At 41.1% G+C, this 18738-nt stretch overlaps 2 protein-coding genes across 16 annotated transcripts in view; both read left to right on the top strand.

Moving 5' to 3' along the window:
• CAMTA1 (calmodulin binding transcription activator 1) overlaps positions 1–6201 on the top strand; it is a 953649-nt gene extending 947448 nt beyond the window's left edge. For all 15 annotated transcript variants that reach the window (XM_031934754.1, XM_023215241.1, XM_023215238.1 and 12 more), the window contains one exon: positions 2968–6201. In XM_031934754.1, coding sequence (XP_031790614.1) covers positions 2968–3000 — 33 coding nt within the window. In that variant the 3' untranslated portion in view covers positions 3001–6201. The remainder of the gene's footprint in view (positions 1–2967) is intronic.
• Positions 6202–7761: 1560 nt separating this feature from the next.
• VAMP3 (vesicle associated membrane protein 3) lies at positions 7762–17980 on the top strand. Its single transcript, XM_023215245.1, has 5 exons — positions 7762–7907; positions 9971–10040; positions 13699–13857; positions 14651–14702; positions 16148–17980. Coding segments are annotated over exons 1-5 (303 nt in total). The 5' UTR covers positions 7762–7905; the 3' UTR covers positions 16168–17980.
• Positions 17981–18738: the final 758 nt, after the last annotated feature.

The raw sequence follows: 18738 nt of genomic DNA, 5'->3' as shown, positions 1-18738 counted from the left end.
ACTTAGTGGTCTGTGAGGCCATCACTAATTTCATAGCAGAGTATTTACATGACAACTTTAAAACCTTATGAAAGCAACTTTTTAATTAGTTCTGAAAGAAACTGAAAAAACTGCAAAAACAAATGTGACCATTTTAATTAAAAGAAAAATGTTTTAGGGTATACCTACCCTGACCAGCTGATTATAGATTCTTTGGTATGAAACCACATAAAACATTTCTGGTTTATAATTCACTTTCCTTTTTATTTCATCTCAAAGATGAACTTAATATTTCTAAAGCATCCCTGTTCATTCTAGAAAAATTGTGAATGTATAACATCTTTGTGTTTATGCTATCAGATTTTGAGTTCAGAATTCCTCAAATTCTAGACATCTCATCAGTGATGGAGTCACTGTCGCATATTTGTGAATGAGTTCTGTGCTAGTGCAGAAAGAAAACGTAGCATTTGAAGTAGCATGCACAGGCTGCGAAAATTCAGCAGATAGGTCTGCACAAGTACCGATATTGCATGTCCAGAAGCAAAGTTGGCATCAGTGCATGCCTTGCATTTCCAGCCAAAGGGATGTTAGTATAGATACTGCATGTTTAAAAATTGAACAGACCGTAGCATGTTTCAATTTTTAAAAAGCCATTTATTTATCAAGTATGCATGTCCAAAATTAGGGACCTCTAGTGATGTACAATTCTATACTGTAATATGACCCAGATTAATCCATGGTATATTTAATTAAAAAATTTAAAACTTAGTGATATTTGGATCTACTCATGAACATAGCAATGTATTCTAACTGTACCTGTTAACAAGAAAAGATTCAGCAGTTTCAGAGATAGACTGTCACTGTCAATTTGTAGACATCACGCTAGGACCAAGCTAGCGCTTGGTATATGTAGTAAGTAAATCAAACAAATAAGCAAGTTTTCAAATATTATCATTCTTTTTAGTATCACTGATAACATCATAAAGCTTTTCTTCTAAAAGAGAGCATCTTCTCTGTGAAGAGATTATATCAACTTTGCAGAATACTCAGAAATGATTCTGCTGGGAAGTGGTAAATAGAAATGTTTTCTTAAATTGCTGTTATAGCATATATGCCATTCCAGACTCTCAACCTACACAGTATAGCAATAACTGATGACTGGTTTTTTCACAATATTTTCTTTCTGCCTATTACCAAGTTTCACTTGAGGCCGGGCCTGGTGGCTCATGCCTGTAATTCAAGCACTTTGGGAGGCTGAGGTGGGCAGATCACTTGAACTCAGGAGTTCAAGACCAGCGTGGCCAACATGGCAGAACGTCATCTCTACTAAAAATACAAAAATTAGCTGAGTGTGGTGGTGCATGCCTGTAATCCCAGCTACTCGGGAGGCTGAGAGGCAGGAGAATCACTTGAACCCAGGAGGCAGAAGTTGCAGTGAGCCGAGATCGCACCACTGCACTCCAGCCTGGGCAACAGAGTTAGACCCCATCTCAAAAAAAAAAAAAAAAAATAGAGTTTTACTTTACTGGTATAACTTAAGATAATGAGAGACTCTTAGGGAATCAAAAATATATTTGAGATTATGGCCCTCTGTATAGCACCATGACAAATCCACCTTTTCCTGGTCATGCTGTTGCAGAAGAGTATGGGTGTCCTAAGAAACTGTTGCTCCTATTTGGCTAAAATTAGCCTCTCACACCCATTTTTGGGAAACAAATGCTATATGGTATGCAGTACCACAAACTGTGACTTACACCACATGCATTGCCTTCCATTTGATCATCCTGATATTAAGGCAGGTTTGTAATTGTGAGTATAGAGAAATACTCTTACGGCGGACAGCTGCTTCCCCAGCACCCCATCTGCATCAGGTGGCCATATCCAAAAAAACTGAGACTGATTTTTATATTAAAAGTTACAGATTGGCAGTGATAATTAATAAGTAATTTGCTGATGTGAACTTTCCATGACTCAATCTATAACAACGTTACTTAAATTTGTTTACTACAGTATGTTTGATGAATAGAACAAAGTACCTTATCAATATCACACCCTATGGCTGTCCATCTGGGATCACTGGGAAGAGGAACCTGAATGTCTTTTTAAGTTATAATGTGGAATGGGAGGAAAGTAAGGAATTATAAAAATCAAAGCCTCCACAAAACCTATGTGAAGGAGTAGAGTTGTACAGATGTATGATTAGGTTCAAGAAAGCTAACAATCTTAAGTCTATGAACAAAGCAATAGTAACTTAATCCTTAGATATATTAAAAGCTAAATAGGCTGGGCACGGTGGCTCACGCCTGTAATCCCAGCACTTTGGGAGGCCGAGGTGGGCGGATCACAAGGTCAGGAGATCGAGACCATCCTGGCGAGCATGGTGAAACCCCATCTCTACCAAAAAATACAGAAAATTAGCCAGGCATGGTGGCGGGCGCCTGTAGTCCCAGCTACTCGAGAGGCTGAGGCAGGAGATGAACCTGGGAGGCAGAGGTTGCAGTGAGCCGAGATGGCGCCATTGCACTCCAGCCTGGGCGACAGGGCAAGACTGTCTCAAAAAAAAAAAAAAAAAAAAAGCTAAATAAATGCATGTACAGTTTCCCTAATTTACATCACATGGAGTGATAGGACATTAATGGTGGTCCACCAGACTAAAAAGAAAGTTATTTGAATAAATTTTTATTAAGATAAAACATGTGATTGTCACACTTGATTTAATGCATTAGACTTTGATTTTGCTGTATTCTTAGAGCACTTGATGTAGAGCAAAGCTTTAGAATGATTTTTTTTTCACCTTGAGAAGGGTCACATCTTTTCTTTGAATATTTTCTCCAACAATTTCACAGGAGTTTCTTTTGCCATCAATCCTCAAAAAGGGTTTTAGTCTTGGCTCTTCAGTTCAGAGGGTGTGGTAATACCCCTTTTCTTTATTTGGTCGCAATTCACTATAGAGTTATCGCCTGCTGTTTTGTTTTGTTTCTCTTCCAGAGTGAAAGAATTGAAAAAGGCCAAGGAACTTGAAGACATACAGCAGCATCCCTTAGCAATGTGACATTGCTTTTCAGACTGTTTTCATTTCTGTTTTTAGCAGAGACATGCAACAACACACACACGCACACACACACACACGTACACACACACACAAAATCCCTCTGCAGTTTTGGGGAGATCAGCTGCAGGATTTTAACAGGAATGTTTTGGTCATTGCATTTGCACTTTCATGGACAACTTTTAATTTGATCAGCAAGACATCTTGGAACTCAATCTTCTGTTGGATCATGGGAAATCAAGACACCAGGAGGAATTGAAAGAGGCTTCCTCTTCTCAGGAAGAAGCCATTTCCTTCTCATATAGGGCTGTATTCAAACATCGTGTGGAACTGTACAAATATTTATACCAAAAATATAGATAAGAAAAGGTGGGGCTATACTAGCAACAAAAAAGAATGCTGTTCCTGCACCTGCCGGTTATTTCCAAGAAGCTGAATCTTTGGGATTGATTCTCAGTGGAGGGCTTAGATCATACAAAAATCTTTATTGGGTCCGTGTGTTCTCATTTCCTTCACTGTTTATTTTTGTTTGTTTGTTTGTTTGTTTTAATCTCTACAGCACACTTAATGCAACTTTTGAAATCTGCAGGTTTTTAATGTCTTGTGGAAATTTGCAGAGGGGCAGGTGTGTGGTAAACGGGTAATGCATGGGAAATAATGAGAAGCAGCTCACAGAGTTTAAATTACTTTCTTGTCCCCACCACCTTCCAAGAACCTGCGAGGGTAGTAATCATCTTGTCCCCTTTTTCATGTTCAGCACTTTAATTTTTTTGCCTTACTTTCATGTGCAATGAGAATTACTTAAGAATTGGTAAAGCATGTAGCCTTTTTTAGTAACCTTGGAAGCTGTAGTAATTCTAAGGAATCATGAACCTTGCCTGGACATTTGCCACCTAAACGATCAGCGTGGTGCTGCGTTCTGGCCAGTAAATTCCATGTTTTTGGCTATATCTCATCCAAACTGAGCAGTTTCTGTGTATATATAGAAGGTAGAAATGAAAAGTGAGAAAATATTTGAAAGGGATTATATTAATTGCTAAATATTTTATTCACAAAGGTCAATAACATGGCAAGATAAAATTATTTGTATAGTTTGAATGAGCGAGAAAAATGTGGATGTACTGTTTGTATATATTGTATATATTAAAACAAAGAGATATGTGCATGAAATCAAGAAAAAAGAAATGAACAAAAGCAAAGCATTAGTGGCTATGGTCTGTAAAATGAAACAAAAAAACTTTATTTCACTATAAGAGTACTTTATTTTAAATGTTCTTTAGAAGAACATTTTGCTAAAGCATGACTAAACTGCAAAAAAAAAAAAAAAAAAAAGAGCTACTGTATTTAGACTTAGGAAAAAAGGCAGAGTAACATTACTTAAAAAAAAGGATATGTTTACATTTAATTTTGGCTACCAGGAGTTTAGTTTACTTTATTTAAATTTTTTTTTGCCAATGGTGCCAAGTAATGTGAATGCTAATACTGCTTAAGAAAATTAAGTTACTTTTGCAAAACAGATAATCATAAGATGAATCAGTATGTAGCTTAACACCATCCACTCACTCCGACAAAGAACACTTAGAATGATTTAAAAACCTGACAAAAGAAATAGTATGAAAAGTAGAAAAATGTCACGTTTCCATATCTCCTGCTGGAAATCAGAAAATGTAATAAAATTGCACACAAAAAAATAAAAGGAAAAAGATGCAGACTGGTCTTTTAGAGATGGCATGGTATATTACTATTTCCACATAATGAGGAGCCAAAGAAATCTGATGCTTTTAACAATTTACTAATGTTAAATTGAGAGGATAAAGTTTGCATTTGCTGATGCCAGTTTAAAATTCCCAGGTTACGTTTGAGGATCAGTTGGTGTAAAGCTGAGATGTTTTTTCTTGGTTCTGGCTGCCAACTGTGAGTTAAAACTCAAGGCTTGTTGTGAAGCCTAAAAATATTCACAAATAAGCTTTTAAACTGGTGTCTTTGGAAGGAAGGTAGATACAAAAAGATTGTGGTAAAAACTGGGGTCAGTGCTCTTGGTGCCTTTTCTATAATTGTACTTGTTTTTTAATTACTTCCTTTCACTGCCAACCTCGAATTACTGTACAGTATATGTCTTTCTGCTTGTGATCAGCTTTGACAACAGTGACAGCCCCACAACTAGTAGCCACCTGTACATTTGTAAACTGACCTGACTCAATTTTGTTTTTAAATGTGTGGGTTATGTTGCAGCTGTTGCAGTCCCCCAGATACCTATTATTTTACACAGTTTGACCTATAGGAGGACACTGAGTAATTTACAAACACAACTGCATTCATAAACGAGAATAGAACGTGAAAGCCAGCTCTTTCAGAATATCCTCTAGTAATACTGAATTTAGATATGTTTATTCCATGTATTATGGTACAAATAACTGATCTTTGACCAGAGTAATGACCTCAGTGGATTTGCTTTAACCCTCACGTTTTTTTTTTTTTTAAATGTTTCACATGTTACATTATTAGCTGAATACGTTAGAAAATGACAGATGATAGAGATTTCCATAGAATTAAGAGGGTTCTCATGGAGGGGATAGGAAGTAGGTTTGAAGCCTACCGGTGTAACCTACCAGTACAACTGTGAATCCTAGGTGAGGCAAAAAGGCACTTCCACTGAAACGAAGCATTTCTGACCGCTTTTTCTTGGTTATGAATCTTAATTTCGAATATAAGATGATAGGTAAGCGCAGCTTTCTTGGATAATCTGAATTCCCAAGTGCCAGGAGTAGGATTTCATTATAAAATTAATAGCTAATCTTATTCTATCTCCTGAAGATTTAATTGCTATTCTTGTTACCCATTCGAAATCAGCTGTACTGTGTGAACGAAATAAAGACAATAACACGAACCCCTCTCTGGCTGCACGGTCGCTTATGGCAGTTCCACACAGTAGTTGGCGCCCAATGGGGGGTCCCTGAGACTTGCATGTAAAACTAGTCTAGATGTCTTCTTTTTTGTAAGTTTTATTTTTGTAATTGTGCATGTAAAGCATCATTGAATCAATGGATCTGTTGAAGAACTCAGCTGCTGGAAACCATGCAAAATGTTTTGAATTGCCCTTAAAATATGGAAAATGTTTTCTGAATGCTTTATATTCTTTCTGCTGTAAATTAAAAATGAAGAAAATTTCCCCATACTACGTGTGTGTTTTGCTTTAATGTGACTGGGTAGTGAAATCTAAGGTGATGGACACATGTTTCAAAACATACGTAATAATGTCAAGTATTTCCTTCTGATCCAGATGTAATGTTTTGACATTGAATGTTACATTGTTTCAGCTAGGTCCATGAAAGAAAAAATGTCTTCCAGCCACCATTCAGAGAGCTTTTCGCCTATCTTTCCAGGCGCCGCTCAACATATCAATCATTTGTGTAAGGCAGTGCAGTTATTTGAAAGATAAAGACACTAATTTAATTCACCTTTTCAGTTACAATCCTCTGAAGTCTTCTAAAAGGCATTTTCCAGCAGATGACAAACGTCCTCCTTTCTGAGTATGGTGTCATCGCTGCTCCATTCCCTTTCACTGCAGAGCCTCTCCTTATCTCCCTAGTGCTCCCTCTTCCATCTAATCCATCTGGCCGCTACTGCCAGAGAAATTGTGCAGCACGGATCTCACAAGTCCGTGAGTCAATGGTTTCCAGGGCCCATTACAATTAAATGACATTTTTCTTGTTTACCCTCTTTATTCAGTCTTCTTTTCACTTGTACCCAACCTGCACCCTGTAGGTGGTCTGTGCACACTGTGTCCATTTTCACTGCTGTCTTTGTTCATGGTGTTTGGCCAACCCTTACTTGGAAAGTTCTTTTCTGCTAGTACCCAGCTGAAATCCCACCGCCTTTGTGACAGTCTCGTGTATTCGAATATATACTAACGTTTCCCTTTTCGAAGTATTCTATTTAGAGTTGGAAAAAACAGCATAGTATTTAAGTACTGTATTTTTCACTTCTCATTTAAGAGACCCACCAATGACCAAATACCTATAGTGTTTTATTTTTTGATGTAGGTAACTGTGTTGGTAGGAATATTTCAGTGACAAATATATACAAGGTAACTCACTGCGTTCAGATTTGTGCTTCCCTCCCTTCGACCAAAACCTGAGGACCTATTCCGTGCTAGGGCCTGAAAATACAGAAATGAAGGAACTACAGTCTTGATGCCAAGGCTCTCGTAAGCAGATTATAATATGATCTGCAGGGACAAATATTTGTGTTACCGAGGAAAACATGAGGATGCGGGAACCTAACCCAACCCCATGTGACAAATACCTGAAATGGACTTCCTATTTCAACTACTTTCTCAGAGAAACATGGTGCCCTCAGGATCACTAGGTTAATCTGGAACATTCTGCAGAAGCCAATCATCTGTCTCTAATACTGTTAGAGAGAAATGGTCCCGAGCCCAGAATAACATGAGTTGCGCCCACCCTCACTTATCCACACAGTCCCCAGCCAGTGCCTAATGCACGACGTTTGCAGACCTCGTCCCCAAGCGCCAGCGCGGGCGGCGGTGCGGAGAGGAAGCTGTATTGACCTGCACTCTGCGTTTCAGAGCCCGGACCGCCCTGGGACCCCTGTGGCCCTCAAGTTCCCAAGTGACCTAGTCCGGGGAGGGGACATCTCGCTCTGACCCCGCCCTGGACGCGCCCGCCACCACGCCCCCGCCCGCGACGCCCCGCCCACTTCCGGCGCGCCCCCTCCGCCCCGCTCACTCCCGCCGGCCCTGCCTAGTGACGTCTTTGCCCGGAGCCGCGCCGTTCCGCCCATCTCCTTGGCCTCCGGTCCCTACTTTGCTGCTCTGCTGACCCTCGCTCGCCACCGCCGCCGCCTCAGCTGCCAAAATGTGAGTGATGCTACGCGACGCGGGCGGCTTCGGGCCCCGCAGGCGGCAGCTCGCGCTGGGATCGCCGTACTGCCCAGTTGCCGCCGGCCGCCGCTCGGACGCAGGCCGGGGCTGCGCGGGGATCCCGAGGCCTGGGGGTGGGCGGTGGCCCTTGGGGCTCGGGCTGCAGACGGGCCGGGCGGGTTCCGCTGCCATCGGGCGGACGCGGAAAGGGCGAGGGCGGGGCGGCGAGGCGCTTCCCGGAGGAAGTGAGTCGCCCGCCCGCACCCCGCTCCTCGTCCCTTCCCCTTCTAGTCCCCGAGGTCCCGGAGAGGAACGGGGACGACTGCCCTGGTTCGGGAGGGCCCGCTCTCGGCCCAGTTCTGCGTTGGGCCCCGGAAGTTGCGAAGGAAAGGACCTCGGCCCTGTGCTGAGCCCCTGTGGGCCGAAGAGCTCCTTGCCTGGCTAGGGGCATCTGCACTGGAAAGATCACTTAACCGTGGGCCTTCGCTCTCTTAAGCGAAAGCGCTCTTGTGGCCCTTGCAAACCCGTGCTTCCAGTGGTAACACTCAGAGAATGCTAATGATTAAGAATCACAAGGACCCTCTCTTCCACCTCCATTCTGTTCATTGCTCACCGTCGGAGGAAGCCCCGGGTTTCTTCCAGGAGTTGGGGACCCCCCTCGAATGTTCCTGCTGAGGCTGCTGTGTCAATAGATCACAGTGGTTAAGATCTAGATCCCAGGTACACAGGACCTGATCTAAAAACAAACTGTACGGCAGCCAGCTGTGTTGACTTTTTAAACCTCACTTTACTCATCTGTAAAATGGGAGTAATATTCCCCTCAGAGAGTTATGAGGGTTAAAGGAGAAAATGCATGGAAAGAGTCTAGCACCACGGCGTGGTCCTTACTTATCTACCAGACACTGAACTCTGTGAGGACGGCGATGAGATCTGTTGTAGCCCTGGTCATTGACACATGACAGATGTAAAGTGACTGTTCAAACAGTCCATCAGACTGTTGCATACTAAGGTACATGCTAGGTGCTATCTAGGATACAGAGAAGAGAGTAAGAAGACCCAGGAACCTGTAATCTATTCGAGGAGGCAGGACTTTATACCTGAAAAACCAAAGTAATACTTTCCAAGTAATGGAGCCAATAATGACTTCAGAGTCAGAGTGGTTAAGAAGGATCTGCATGGGGAGAAATAAAGCCTTTAATGAAGATTTTAAAACATGAGTACTTTCCAGGGGTGGGCGCGCTGGCTCATGCCTGTAATCCCAGCACTTTGGGAGGCCGAGGCGGACGGATCACCTGAGGTCAGGAGTTCAAGACCAGCTTGACCAACATGGTGAAACCCCGTCTCTACTAAAAATACAAAATTAGCCGGGTGTGGTGGTGCATGCCTGTAATCCCAGCTAGTTGGGAGACTGAGGCAACAGAATTGCTTGAACCAGGAAGCGGAGGTTGCAGTGAGCTGAGATCACACCATTGCACTCCAGCCTGGGCAACAGGAGGGAAACTCGGTCTCTCAAAAGAGGAAAAAAAAAAAGAGTACCTTCCTAAAAGAGGAAGCATTGCTTCAACACACCTTTTCACTCACACCAACCGCTCCCTGCATCCCAGTGTTCCTGACTCTGTTTCTGTAAATTAATCTATTTTTCCATATTGGAAAAAGGGCATTCTATAACTGTTTATAACTATGAAAACAGTTCCTGCCACAATGAAAAGATCAGGAGAGTACTGAGTACGTTCAAGCAGATGTGTGCCTTAGAACCAGTTTCAAAAAAGGACAGTAGAGTTTACCTGTCGTGGGATCAGATACTTCGGGGATACAAAGTAGGTCCTATTAAACCTTCACGTTTGTCCCTTTAGTAGGTGGGACAGTCTTGGAAATTATAGAGAAATTAGAAGAAAAGTAATTAAAACTTTTATTCATTGCTTCAGGAAGAATTTCTTTTTCTGCTTTAGTTCTAATGTAAGAAATTGTTAACAGTGAGAGTCCCAGAGTAACATGTTTATACTTAAGAAAATGTATTTGCAATCGTAATTTACTCATGCTCCTGCCTTTACATGTTCCAGGTCTACAGGTCCAACTGCTGCCGCTGGCAGTAATCGAAGACTTCAGCAGACACAAAATCAAGTAGATGAGGTATTGCTCTGAAATGTTGGAAATATGAATTTTAAACAAGTATGAGCACTCTGGAAATCTGTTTAGAAAAAGCATCATGAAAGTGTGAATGTAAAGCAGATTCTGACTGTATCATAATTGTAACAGAACTTTGCTCCCTGCTGTGCTAGAAGATCTAAGCAAAAGTCAGACTTTCTAGGTTTCATGCTTGTTTTCCTGTGGTAGAATCACATACCTGCTCATAACATTTAGCTCAGGAAAAATAAAAACTCATATGCTTAAAGCATGAACGCCACTCCCTGAGTATATTCTCCAAGGACCACTTTATAAAATAGGATAATACAATGTTAGGATTAGGTCTTTAGATTGCTCAAGCCAAGACCAGTTCTTCTGATCAGATTTTTTATCAAAATGCTTTGTCCACTTACTAGTTATCCAGCCTAAGCAAGCCTCTCTGTAGAATTCATCTCTAATGGCTGTCCATTGACTCACACAAAGTAGATACTGTCAAACTCCATTAGCCCGGCAAATCTCTATTTGTAGAATTCTTGAGCTAGAGGACCTTCATCTTTTGTTCTGTGCTGTATGTGGAGAACCACAGCAAAAGATTGAGAAATTCAGACTAGTATTTCCACATTCCTAAAAGCTGTCACTGTCCAACAGATATGTTTCGGTCTTTCTGCATTTAGCTGCCCTAAAAAACGGTTAAAGTTATGTTAGATACTGTTGTGAAATAATATAGTTATGTTTTGATCTGATGGTTTTATTCATGAACTTCTAAAAATTTTAGATTTTCCCAGTAAGAAACCCATTGTAATTCTGTCCTGCCTGAAACTTCTTTTTACTTACAAAATCAAATTGGAATTTTTTTTAACCAAAGGAATTTTAAGGAGAGTTGTTTTTTATTGAGGTGAAATTACCATAACATACAACTAAACATTTTAAAGTGTATATAATTGAGTGTTATTTAGTATATTCGTAATATTTTGCAACGGTTACCTCTTTCCATTTCCAAAACTTTTTCATCACCCCAGAACACTTCATACCCATTTAGTAATCATTCACTATTTCCCCTTCCTCCCATTCCCTTGTTACCTCTAATCAGCTCTCTCTTTCTAGTAGATCTGCCTGTTCTGGCTATGTCATATAAAAGGAATCATGCAGTATGTGGCCTTTTGCGTCTGCTTTCTTTCACTTAGCACAAAGTTTTTCGCATTCCTTTAAGTTGTAACGTGTTGTACCATGTTCCTTTTTATGGTTGAGTAATATTCCATTGTATATATATACACAATTTGTTGAGCCATTTATTTGTTAATGAGTCTTTGAGTTGTTTCCATCTTTCAGCAATTATGAATAATGCTGTTATAAACATTCACAGGAAAGATTTTGTTTAGACATATGCTTTCATTGATCTTGAATATATACCTAGGAGTAGCATTGCTAGGTCATAGTAACTGTATGTTTAATTTTACGAGGAACTGCCAAATTGTTTTCTACAATAGCCGCACCATTTTATTTTCCCACCAGCAAGAGTCCAAGAGTTCCTGTTTCTCCACATCCTTGCCAACACTTGTTTTCCATTTTGATTATAACCATCCTACTGAGCTCTTTGGGTTTTCATTTGCCTTTCTCTACTGATTAGTGATGTTAAGCATCTTTTCATGTGCTTATTGGCCATTTGTGTGTCTTTAAAGAAATGTCTGTTCAGGCTTTGCCCATTTTTTAATTGGGTTGTTTTTGAGTTGTGAGTTTTTTATGTATTCTGGATATTAAATCTTTCTTTATCAGACATGTGATTTGCAAATACTTTCTCCCATTCTGTGGCTTGTCTTTTACGTTCTTCATAATGTTCTTTTTTAATTTTTATCTTATTTTATTTTTCGAGACAAGAGTCTTACTCTGTCACCCAGGCTGGAGTGCAGTGGTGTAGTCTCAGCTCAGTGCAGCCTCCAAGCCCCAGGTTCAAGTGATTCTCCTGCCTCAGCCCCCAGAGTAGCTGGAATTACAGGCGCCCACCACCTTGCCCAGCTAATTTTTTGTATTTTTAGTAGAGACAGTGGTTCACCATGTTGGTCAGGCTGGTCTCGAACTCCTGACCTCAGGTGATCCACCTGCTTGGGGCTCCCAAAGTGCTGGGAATATAGGCATGAGCCACCGCACCTGGCCCGATAATGTTCTTTGATGCACAAAAGTTTTTAATTTTTATGAAGTCCAATGTATCTGTTTTTCCTTTTGTTGTTCTTGATTTCGGTATCAAATCTAAGAATCCACAGTCAAATCCAAAGTAATGAAGATTTACGCTTATGTTTTCTTCTAAGAGTTTTATGGCTTTAGCTCTTACACTTAGATGATTGATCCCTTTTGAGTTACTTTTTGTATATAGGGTGAGGTAGGGATTCAACTTCATTCTTTTGCATATTGGCTCTTCAGTTGGCCCAGCACTGTTTATTGAAAAAACTGTTGGATGGCCTTGGCACTCTTGTCAAAAATCAATTGGCCATAAATGCTTAGGTTGATTTCTAGACTCTCAGTTCTATTCCATCAGTCTATATGTTTGTCCTTACGCCAGTATCACACTGTTTTGATTACTGTAGCTTTGTATTAAGTTTTGAAATTGCGAAGTGACTTTGGGGAGTACTGCCCCCTTAGCAATATTAAGTCTTCCAGTGTGTGAACATAGGATGTTTTCCCATTTAATGATGTCTCTCAGCAGTTTCTCTTAGCAATGTTTTCTAGTTTTCATTGTCCAAGTCGTTCACCTTTTGGTTGAATTTATTCCTAGGTATTTTATTCTGTTGGATGCTATTGTAAACACAATTGTTTCCTTAATTTCCACTTCAGATTATTTGTTGCTGGTGTATAGAAACACAACTGATTTCTATGTGGTGTTGTACCCTGCAACTTTGCTGAATTTGTTAGCTCTAGCAGTTTGTTGTGGATTCTTTGGTATTTTTTATATAGAGAGAATCATCTGCAAATACAGATAGGTTTATTCTTTTTTTTCCAATTTGGATGCCTTTTCTTTCTCTTGACTAATTGCTCTGTTCAGAACTTCCAGTACAGTATTGAGTGGCAGTGTGAAATGAGCATCCTTGTCTCGTTCCTGATCTTAGGGGGAGGTCTTTCATCATTGAGCATGATATTAGTTGTGGATTTTCCCATAAATACCCTTTATCATATTAAAGAAATTCCCTTCTGTCCTTAATATGCTGATTGTTTTGATGATGAAAGAGTGAGCTCATTTTTTTTAAAGCGAAAGTTTGGCTCAAAGTAACAAAATGCTGACCTGAAAGAACAATGTGCCCATAGCTTGTCTTTGAAGTCTCTGTGCCTCTGTTTTTTTTTGAGGCGGAGTCTCACTCTGTCACCCAGGTTGAAGTGCAATGGCGCAGTCTCACCCACTGCAGCCTCCGCCCTCTGGGTTCAAGTGAGTCTCCTGCCTCAGCCTCCTGAATATTTGGGATTACAAGCACCCAGCACCACGGCCGGCTAATTTTCTTATACTCTTAGTACTGAGACAGGATTTCGCCGTGTTGGCCAGGTTGGTCTCAAACTCCTGACCACAGGTGATCCACCCACCTCGGCCTCCCAAAGTGCTGGGATTACAGGCGTGAGCCACCACACCTGGCCCTATTCCTCCATTCTTTATGCATCACTTGTTGTGATCACACTCATCTAGGTGGTGGACATAATGCGAGTTAATGTGGACAAGGTTCTGGAAAGAGACCAGAAGCTCTCTGAGTTAGACGACCGTGCAGATGCACTGCAGGCAGGCGCTTCTCAATTTGAAACGAGCGCAGCCAAGTTGAAGAGGAAGTATTGGTGGAAGAATTGCAAGGTAATTATCTTTTAACTGACCTTTACATTTAAGCCCCCTTCTCCATTCTCAGAGAATTAACAGGCTACAGATAATGGACTTTCATGACTCTGGGAGGTGGGTTTGACTTCCTCCACATGGAAATGTGGGTCCACCGTGAATCTGAAACACTGACTGCATACCCTTTCCTAGCCTCGCACTAGGAATCCTCTATGTGTTGTGGCTGATCTTCAGAAGATGCACGTAGAACGAGAATATCCAAAATCACTCACAGTCATCAGCCCCTCCCAACCCTCTATCCCAGCAGGGCCCCAAACACATAGGAGCGGGCTGGAATTGGTTAGTTTTCGTGTAGTTCTGTGAATGGTTCCGAGGTCAAGGGAAAGAAATGCTAGAAAGTCACAGTGTGCCCAACAGAAGAGTAGAAAGCAGCCCTCCCAGCAGCACGAACCAAAGCAGATTTTATACAGTCAGCGAGTCAGCGTGCTGCGACCAGATCCAGATGTATCCTGTCCTCTGCCTTGTTTACAAGTGACACTTTGAGACACAGGGCAAGCTGAACAGCCTTTCCATATGTGGAAAACTTGTATACACAAACAAATGCCTAGCTAGAGGCCACACATCATTTGAACATCTTTTAAAAAGCAGGCCCTAATTGAGAACATTTACTTTAGGCTTTAGAACTTATGAATTCTTCCAGACTGTATGCACCTGAATTTCCCTTTCAATGACTAGACGAATATTATATGATACTCTTCAACAGGCACATTATGTCTGCATTTGAAATGCAATATGGATATGTGTTTTGTTACAGATGTGGGCAATCGGGATTACTGTTCTGGTTATCTTCATCATCATCATCATCGGTGAGTTACCCTTCTCTAAACTGATTGGAAAAGTCTTCTCCATGTGTTCACAGACCATTGATTTTGTGTACAAGAACTCAGATTAAAATTTCCCTCTGAAATGTTAGTTTTGGCTAGGCGTGGTGACTCTTACCTGTAATCCCAAAGCTTTGGGAGGCCAGGAGTTTGAGACCAGCCTGGGCAACATAGTATCTCTACAAACAATTGTTAATAATTAACCAGGCATGGTAGTGTACACCTGTAAGTCCCAGCTACTCAGGAGGCTGAGACAGGAGGATTGTTTGAGCCCAGGAATTCGAGGCTGCAGTGAGCCATGATCCTGCCACTGCACTCTAGTCTAAGTGACACAGTGAGACCTTTTCTCAAAAAAAATAAAAGAAAGGTTCATTTATTCCAAGGTTTTCAGTTTTCTTTAATAAATGTTTTAGGTATTTGAGTTTTGTTTAAGTCTTAATATTTGATATAAACATTAATCCTTTGAAGTTAGGGAAGATTTATTCATTTCCACTTCTTTTCTCTGAATATATTTTTATCATATATTTACTTTTATGTAATGTAGTGGTTAAAAGCATGGAGTAACTGTGATCCATCCTGGTTCCACCACCATCCAGCTGTATGGCCGTGGACAAACAATTTAATATCTCTGGGTGTCAGTTTCCTCATTGGTAAAATGGGGATAATAATAGTAGCTGCTTGTTTGCTTGTTAAAGGACAGATCTGGTAAATATATAAAAATTGGCTGGGCATAGTGGCGTACACCTGTAATCCCAGCACTTTGGGAGGCCAAGGCACACAGATCATGAGGTCAGGAGATTGAACCATCCTGGCTAACATGGTGAAACCCCGTCTGTACTTAAAATACAAAAAATTAGCCAGGTATGGTGGCAGGCGCCTGTAGTCCCAGCTACTCGGGAGGCTGAGGCAGGAGAATGGCGTGAACCCGGGAGGTGGAGCTTGCAGTGAGCCGAGATTGTGCCACTACACTCCAGCCTGGGCAACAGAGCAAGACTCTGTCTCAAAATAAATAAATCAATAAAATAAATAAAAATTGCTTACGTTGGTGCCTAGCATATAATAAAAAAAAAAGGCTATATAAATAATATATATGTATACACACACACACACAACTATTATTATATAATATTCAAACAACTCATTGCCATCTGTAGCCCAGTATATGAGAACCGAAACATGACTTCTTTCATTGATAGATGGATGTTAGTGGATACTGTTTCCTTTTAGCGGGAAGGTACAATTGCTTGGATCCTTTTGACTCTAGTCTCCTTCCTCTAGCCCTCTGTAGAATGGAGAGAAGCCAGTAGTAGGAAATCAGCCCAATCTAATTTCTGATCACATTTAGACCGCATCATTGGATGTTGGCTTGGGATTCGCACTGAGAGACTAACCTGCTGTTTCCCCTGCCTTTTTGCGTCTCTCCTTCTTAGTGTGGGTTGTCTCTTCATGAAGAACCAGCGGGACTCAAAACTGCTGTTCAAGAAACCTCTTCAAGACTTTTGACTTAGAGCCTGCTATATTATCAAGCTTACCTACTGTTATGTCTAAAATGTTATTTTTTGTGTTAAAGTTGAATTTCTAGGAAATGTGCCTTTGTTTTTTAATATGCACTCCAAATTAGAAGTAAGGCCAGCCCCGTCCACATTTTGCACAGTGCCTTTACAGATTTACGTATGGGCTGATGAAGAGGCCTTCTTAAGTTCCAGAGTGCTATAATCTAGATGTAATGTTGTCACTAATTAATTGCCATTGCTCCCAGTTAGTTACCCTTGTCATTTGGCATTATTTTCAGAACCACATTTTAAAACTTTGGGTAATCAGATTTCCAACTTGTGCCTTCCAGAAAAAAACACTACTGCCTAACACAAATCTGTGATAACAACAGGCTGTGCCTTATTTTGATAATTTTCTGAGTCCCTAGAAGAGAACCCTCTACTTTTTGTAAGCACTACTGACTCTCGCTATATTTAAGATGCTGGTGAAGAGCTTTTGCTCTTGCATTAGATTTGAAGATGTTTACGTTGTTATTGTTATGTATCACTTGCTAAAAATGTTGTTTAATCAGAAATAACCTCCTTTAAAACATTTTTTATAGAACTATGGCTATGACCAAAGCTTCTATTTTTGCCAAAAAGTTAAATGCCAATAAAATGGCCTTAAGTGTATTCCTGATAGTTAAATTCAGAAACCTGCCAAATGGAACTCAAGGTGCCCCTTCAGAATTAAAATCATTACCTTGTGTATGAAACTTCTACATCTTAACAGGCGTTTCTTCCTTTTGAAAGGCTGTAGACAGTGTGGCTCCCCTTCTGATTCAGTATTCTGCATGGGGGTTACAGAAGGTTTGAGGTAGACTCTGACCGTCTCATTCCTATAGACAGAAGAGTTTTACCTAGCAGTTGGCAGATTATCAGCTGTGGACTCCAACATGTTTCTGATAATTATGCAAGCAACAATTCTGTAGCCTCAAGTAAGACCACCTGTGAACTTGATCATTATCTGGCCCAAATATGAAGATAAACAATAACTTTTTGGAGTTTGTTTCCTATTTGCAGTCACATCTGCTTCCTAAATCAGTTTTCTAAATTATGCCTGCAATTAGGCATTGGTCAGGGGTGAGCGACTCTTTTCACAGAGAGTAGCCAACCAGAGACCTTTGCTTTGATATCATCAACTGCAGAGAATGCTGTTGATGGGAATGCTGGAAGTAGCTGTTGTCATCAAAGAAACTTTGTCATTGGAGAAACTTTTCTTGTATACATGAGACTCAACATCAGGATACACAGCTTAAAGATGGGAATTCAGATATGAAAGAAAACAGGCAAGGAGGCACTGAGGGAGAATTACACAGACTTTATTGCTCTGTGGCTTATTGTTACTGGAATATTCTAAAACTCTTGTTCACATGCTATTAGAACTTATAAAGCAGCAACAGCTGAGACGCACCAGGACACAACTTCCATTTCTTTAACATCTGTTCCCTTAACATCGCTGAAATGATTTACTTTTGAAGACATGCCTTGCAGTGTGGCTAGCTGTGAGAAGAAAGCAGCTGGCAGTGTTAGGACACTAGCCCACCCTCAGCGCAGGATCTCTGGCCGGGTGTGACTCTGAAACCTTGGTGCTCGCCCCTTGGCCGCAGAGCTCAGACCCATGTAACCCACTGGCTCCTGCATTAACCCAGAAATACCTCGCTTGTATCTGTGCACTTAGCTGGGAACTTACCCACTGTAGTGACCTAAATAAAGTGTTTATAAACATGATTGTGGCACCTGTGTTTCTTGTAGAGGAATAGCTGTGCCTGATCCAAGTCCTGAAACTGCCATTCCTTGCTGCTCCCCATACCTGCCCTTAGAAGCTCTGAAACTGTCTCTCCCCTTGTCTCACCAGCCCCTCTCTAGGTACTCTACTTTCTAGTACCCAGCATCTCCCCATTCCCCAGTGAAGAGAAGCAAACCACTCCCCTTGTGAGAAGTGCTTTTTAGTATAGATGAGGAAACTGGCTTTTACACAATTACCAAAATTCAGGATTTGGCTTTGGAGTTCCCTAAATAGATGGTCTTTTAAAAGGGATATGCAAGCTGACCGTGTATGTGGTAGACTAGATGGCTGCTGACATGGACCCTGGGATAGGTCTGGATGGGTGAGGGACATCCCCAGACACATGGCGCTGTTTTGTTCATGTAGATATTTTCCCCATGAATGTATTTCCATTCTTTCTCTAGAACCCCTAGGAAACAATATAATATAGGTGGAAGAGGACTGTTGCTTATGTTTACAACAGGAAAATCCAAGTCCCTTTCCCGAATTACAGGTCCCACCATGGTCTGGTTCTGGTTCTTTCTTTTCTTTCTTTCTTTTTTTTTTTTTTTTTTTGAGACGGAGTCTCGCTCTGTCGCCCGGGCTGGAGTGCAGTGGCCAGATCTCAGCTCACTGCCAGCTCCGCCTCCCGGGTTTACGCCATTCTCCTGCCTCAGCCTCCCGAGTAGCTGGGACTACAGGAGCCCGCCACCTCGCCTGG

The sequence above is a fragment of the Piliocolobus tephrosceles genome, chromosome 1 (genome assembly GCF_002776525.5).
Source record: "Piliocolobus tephrosceles isolate RC106 chromosome 1, ASM277652v3, whole genome shotgun sequence".
NCBI classification, from domain to species: Eukaryota; Metazoa; Chordata; class Mammalia; order Primates; family Cercopithecidae; genus Piliocolobus; species Piliocolobus tephrosceles.
This window is presented reverse-complemented; position numbering and strand designations above follow the sequence as displayed.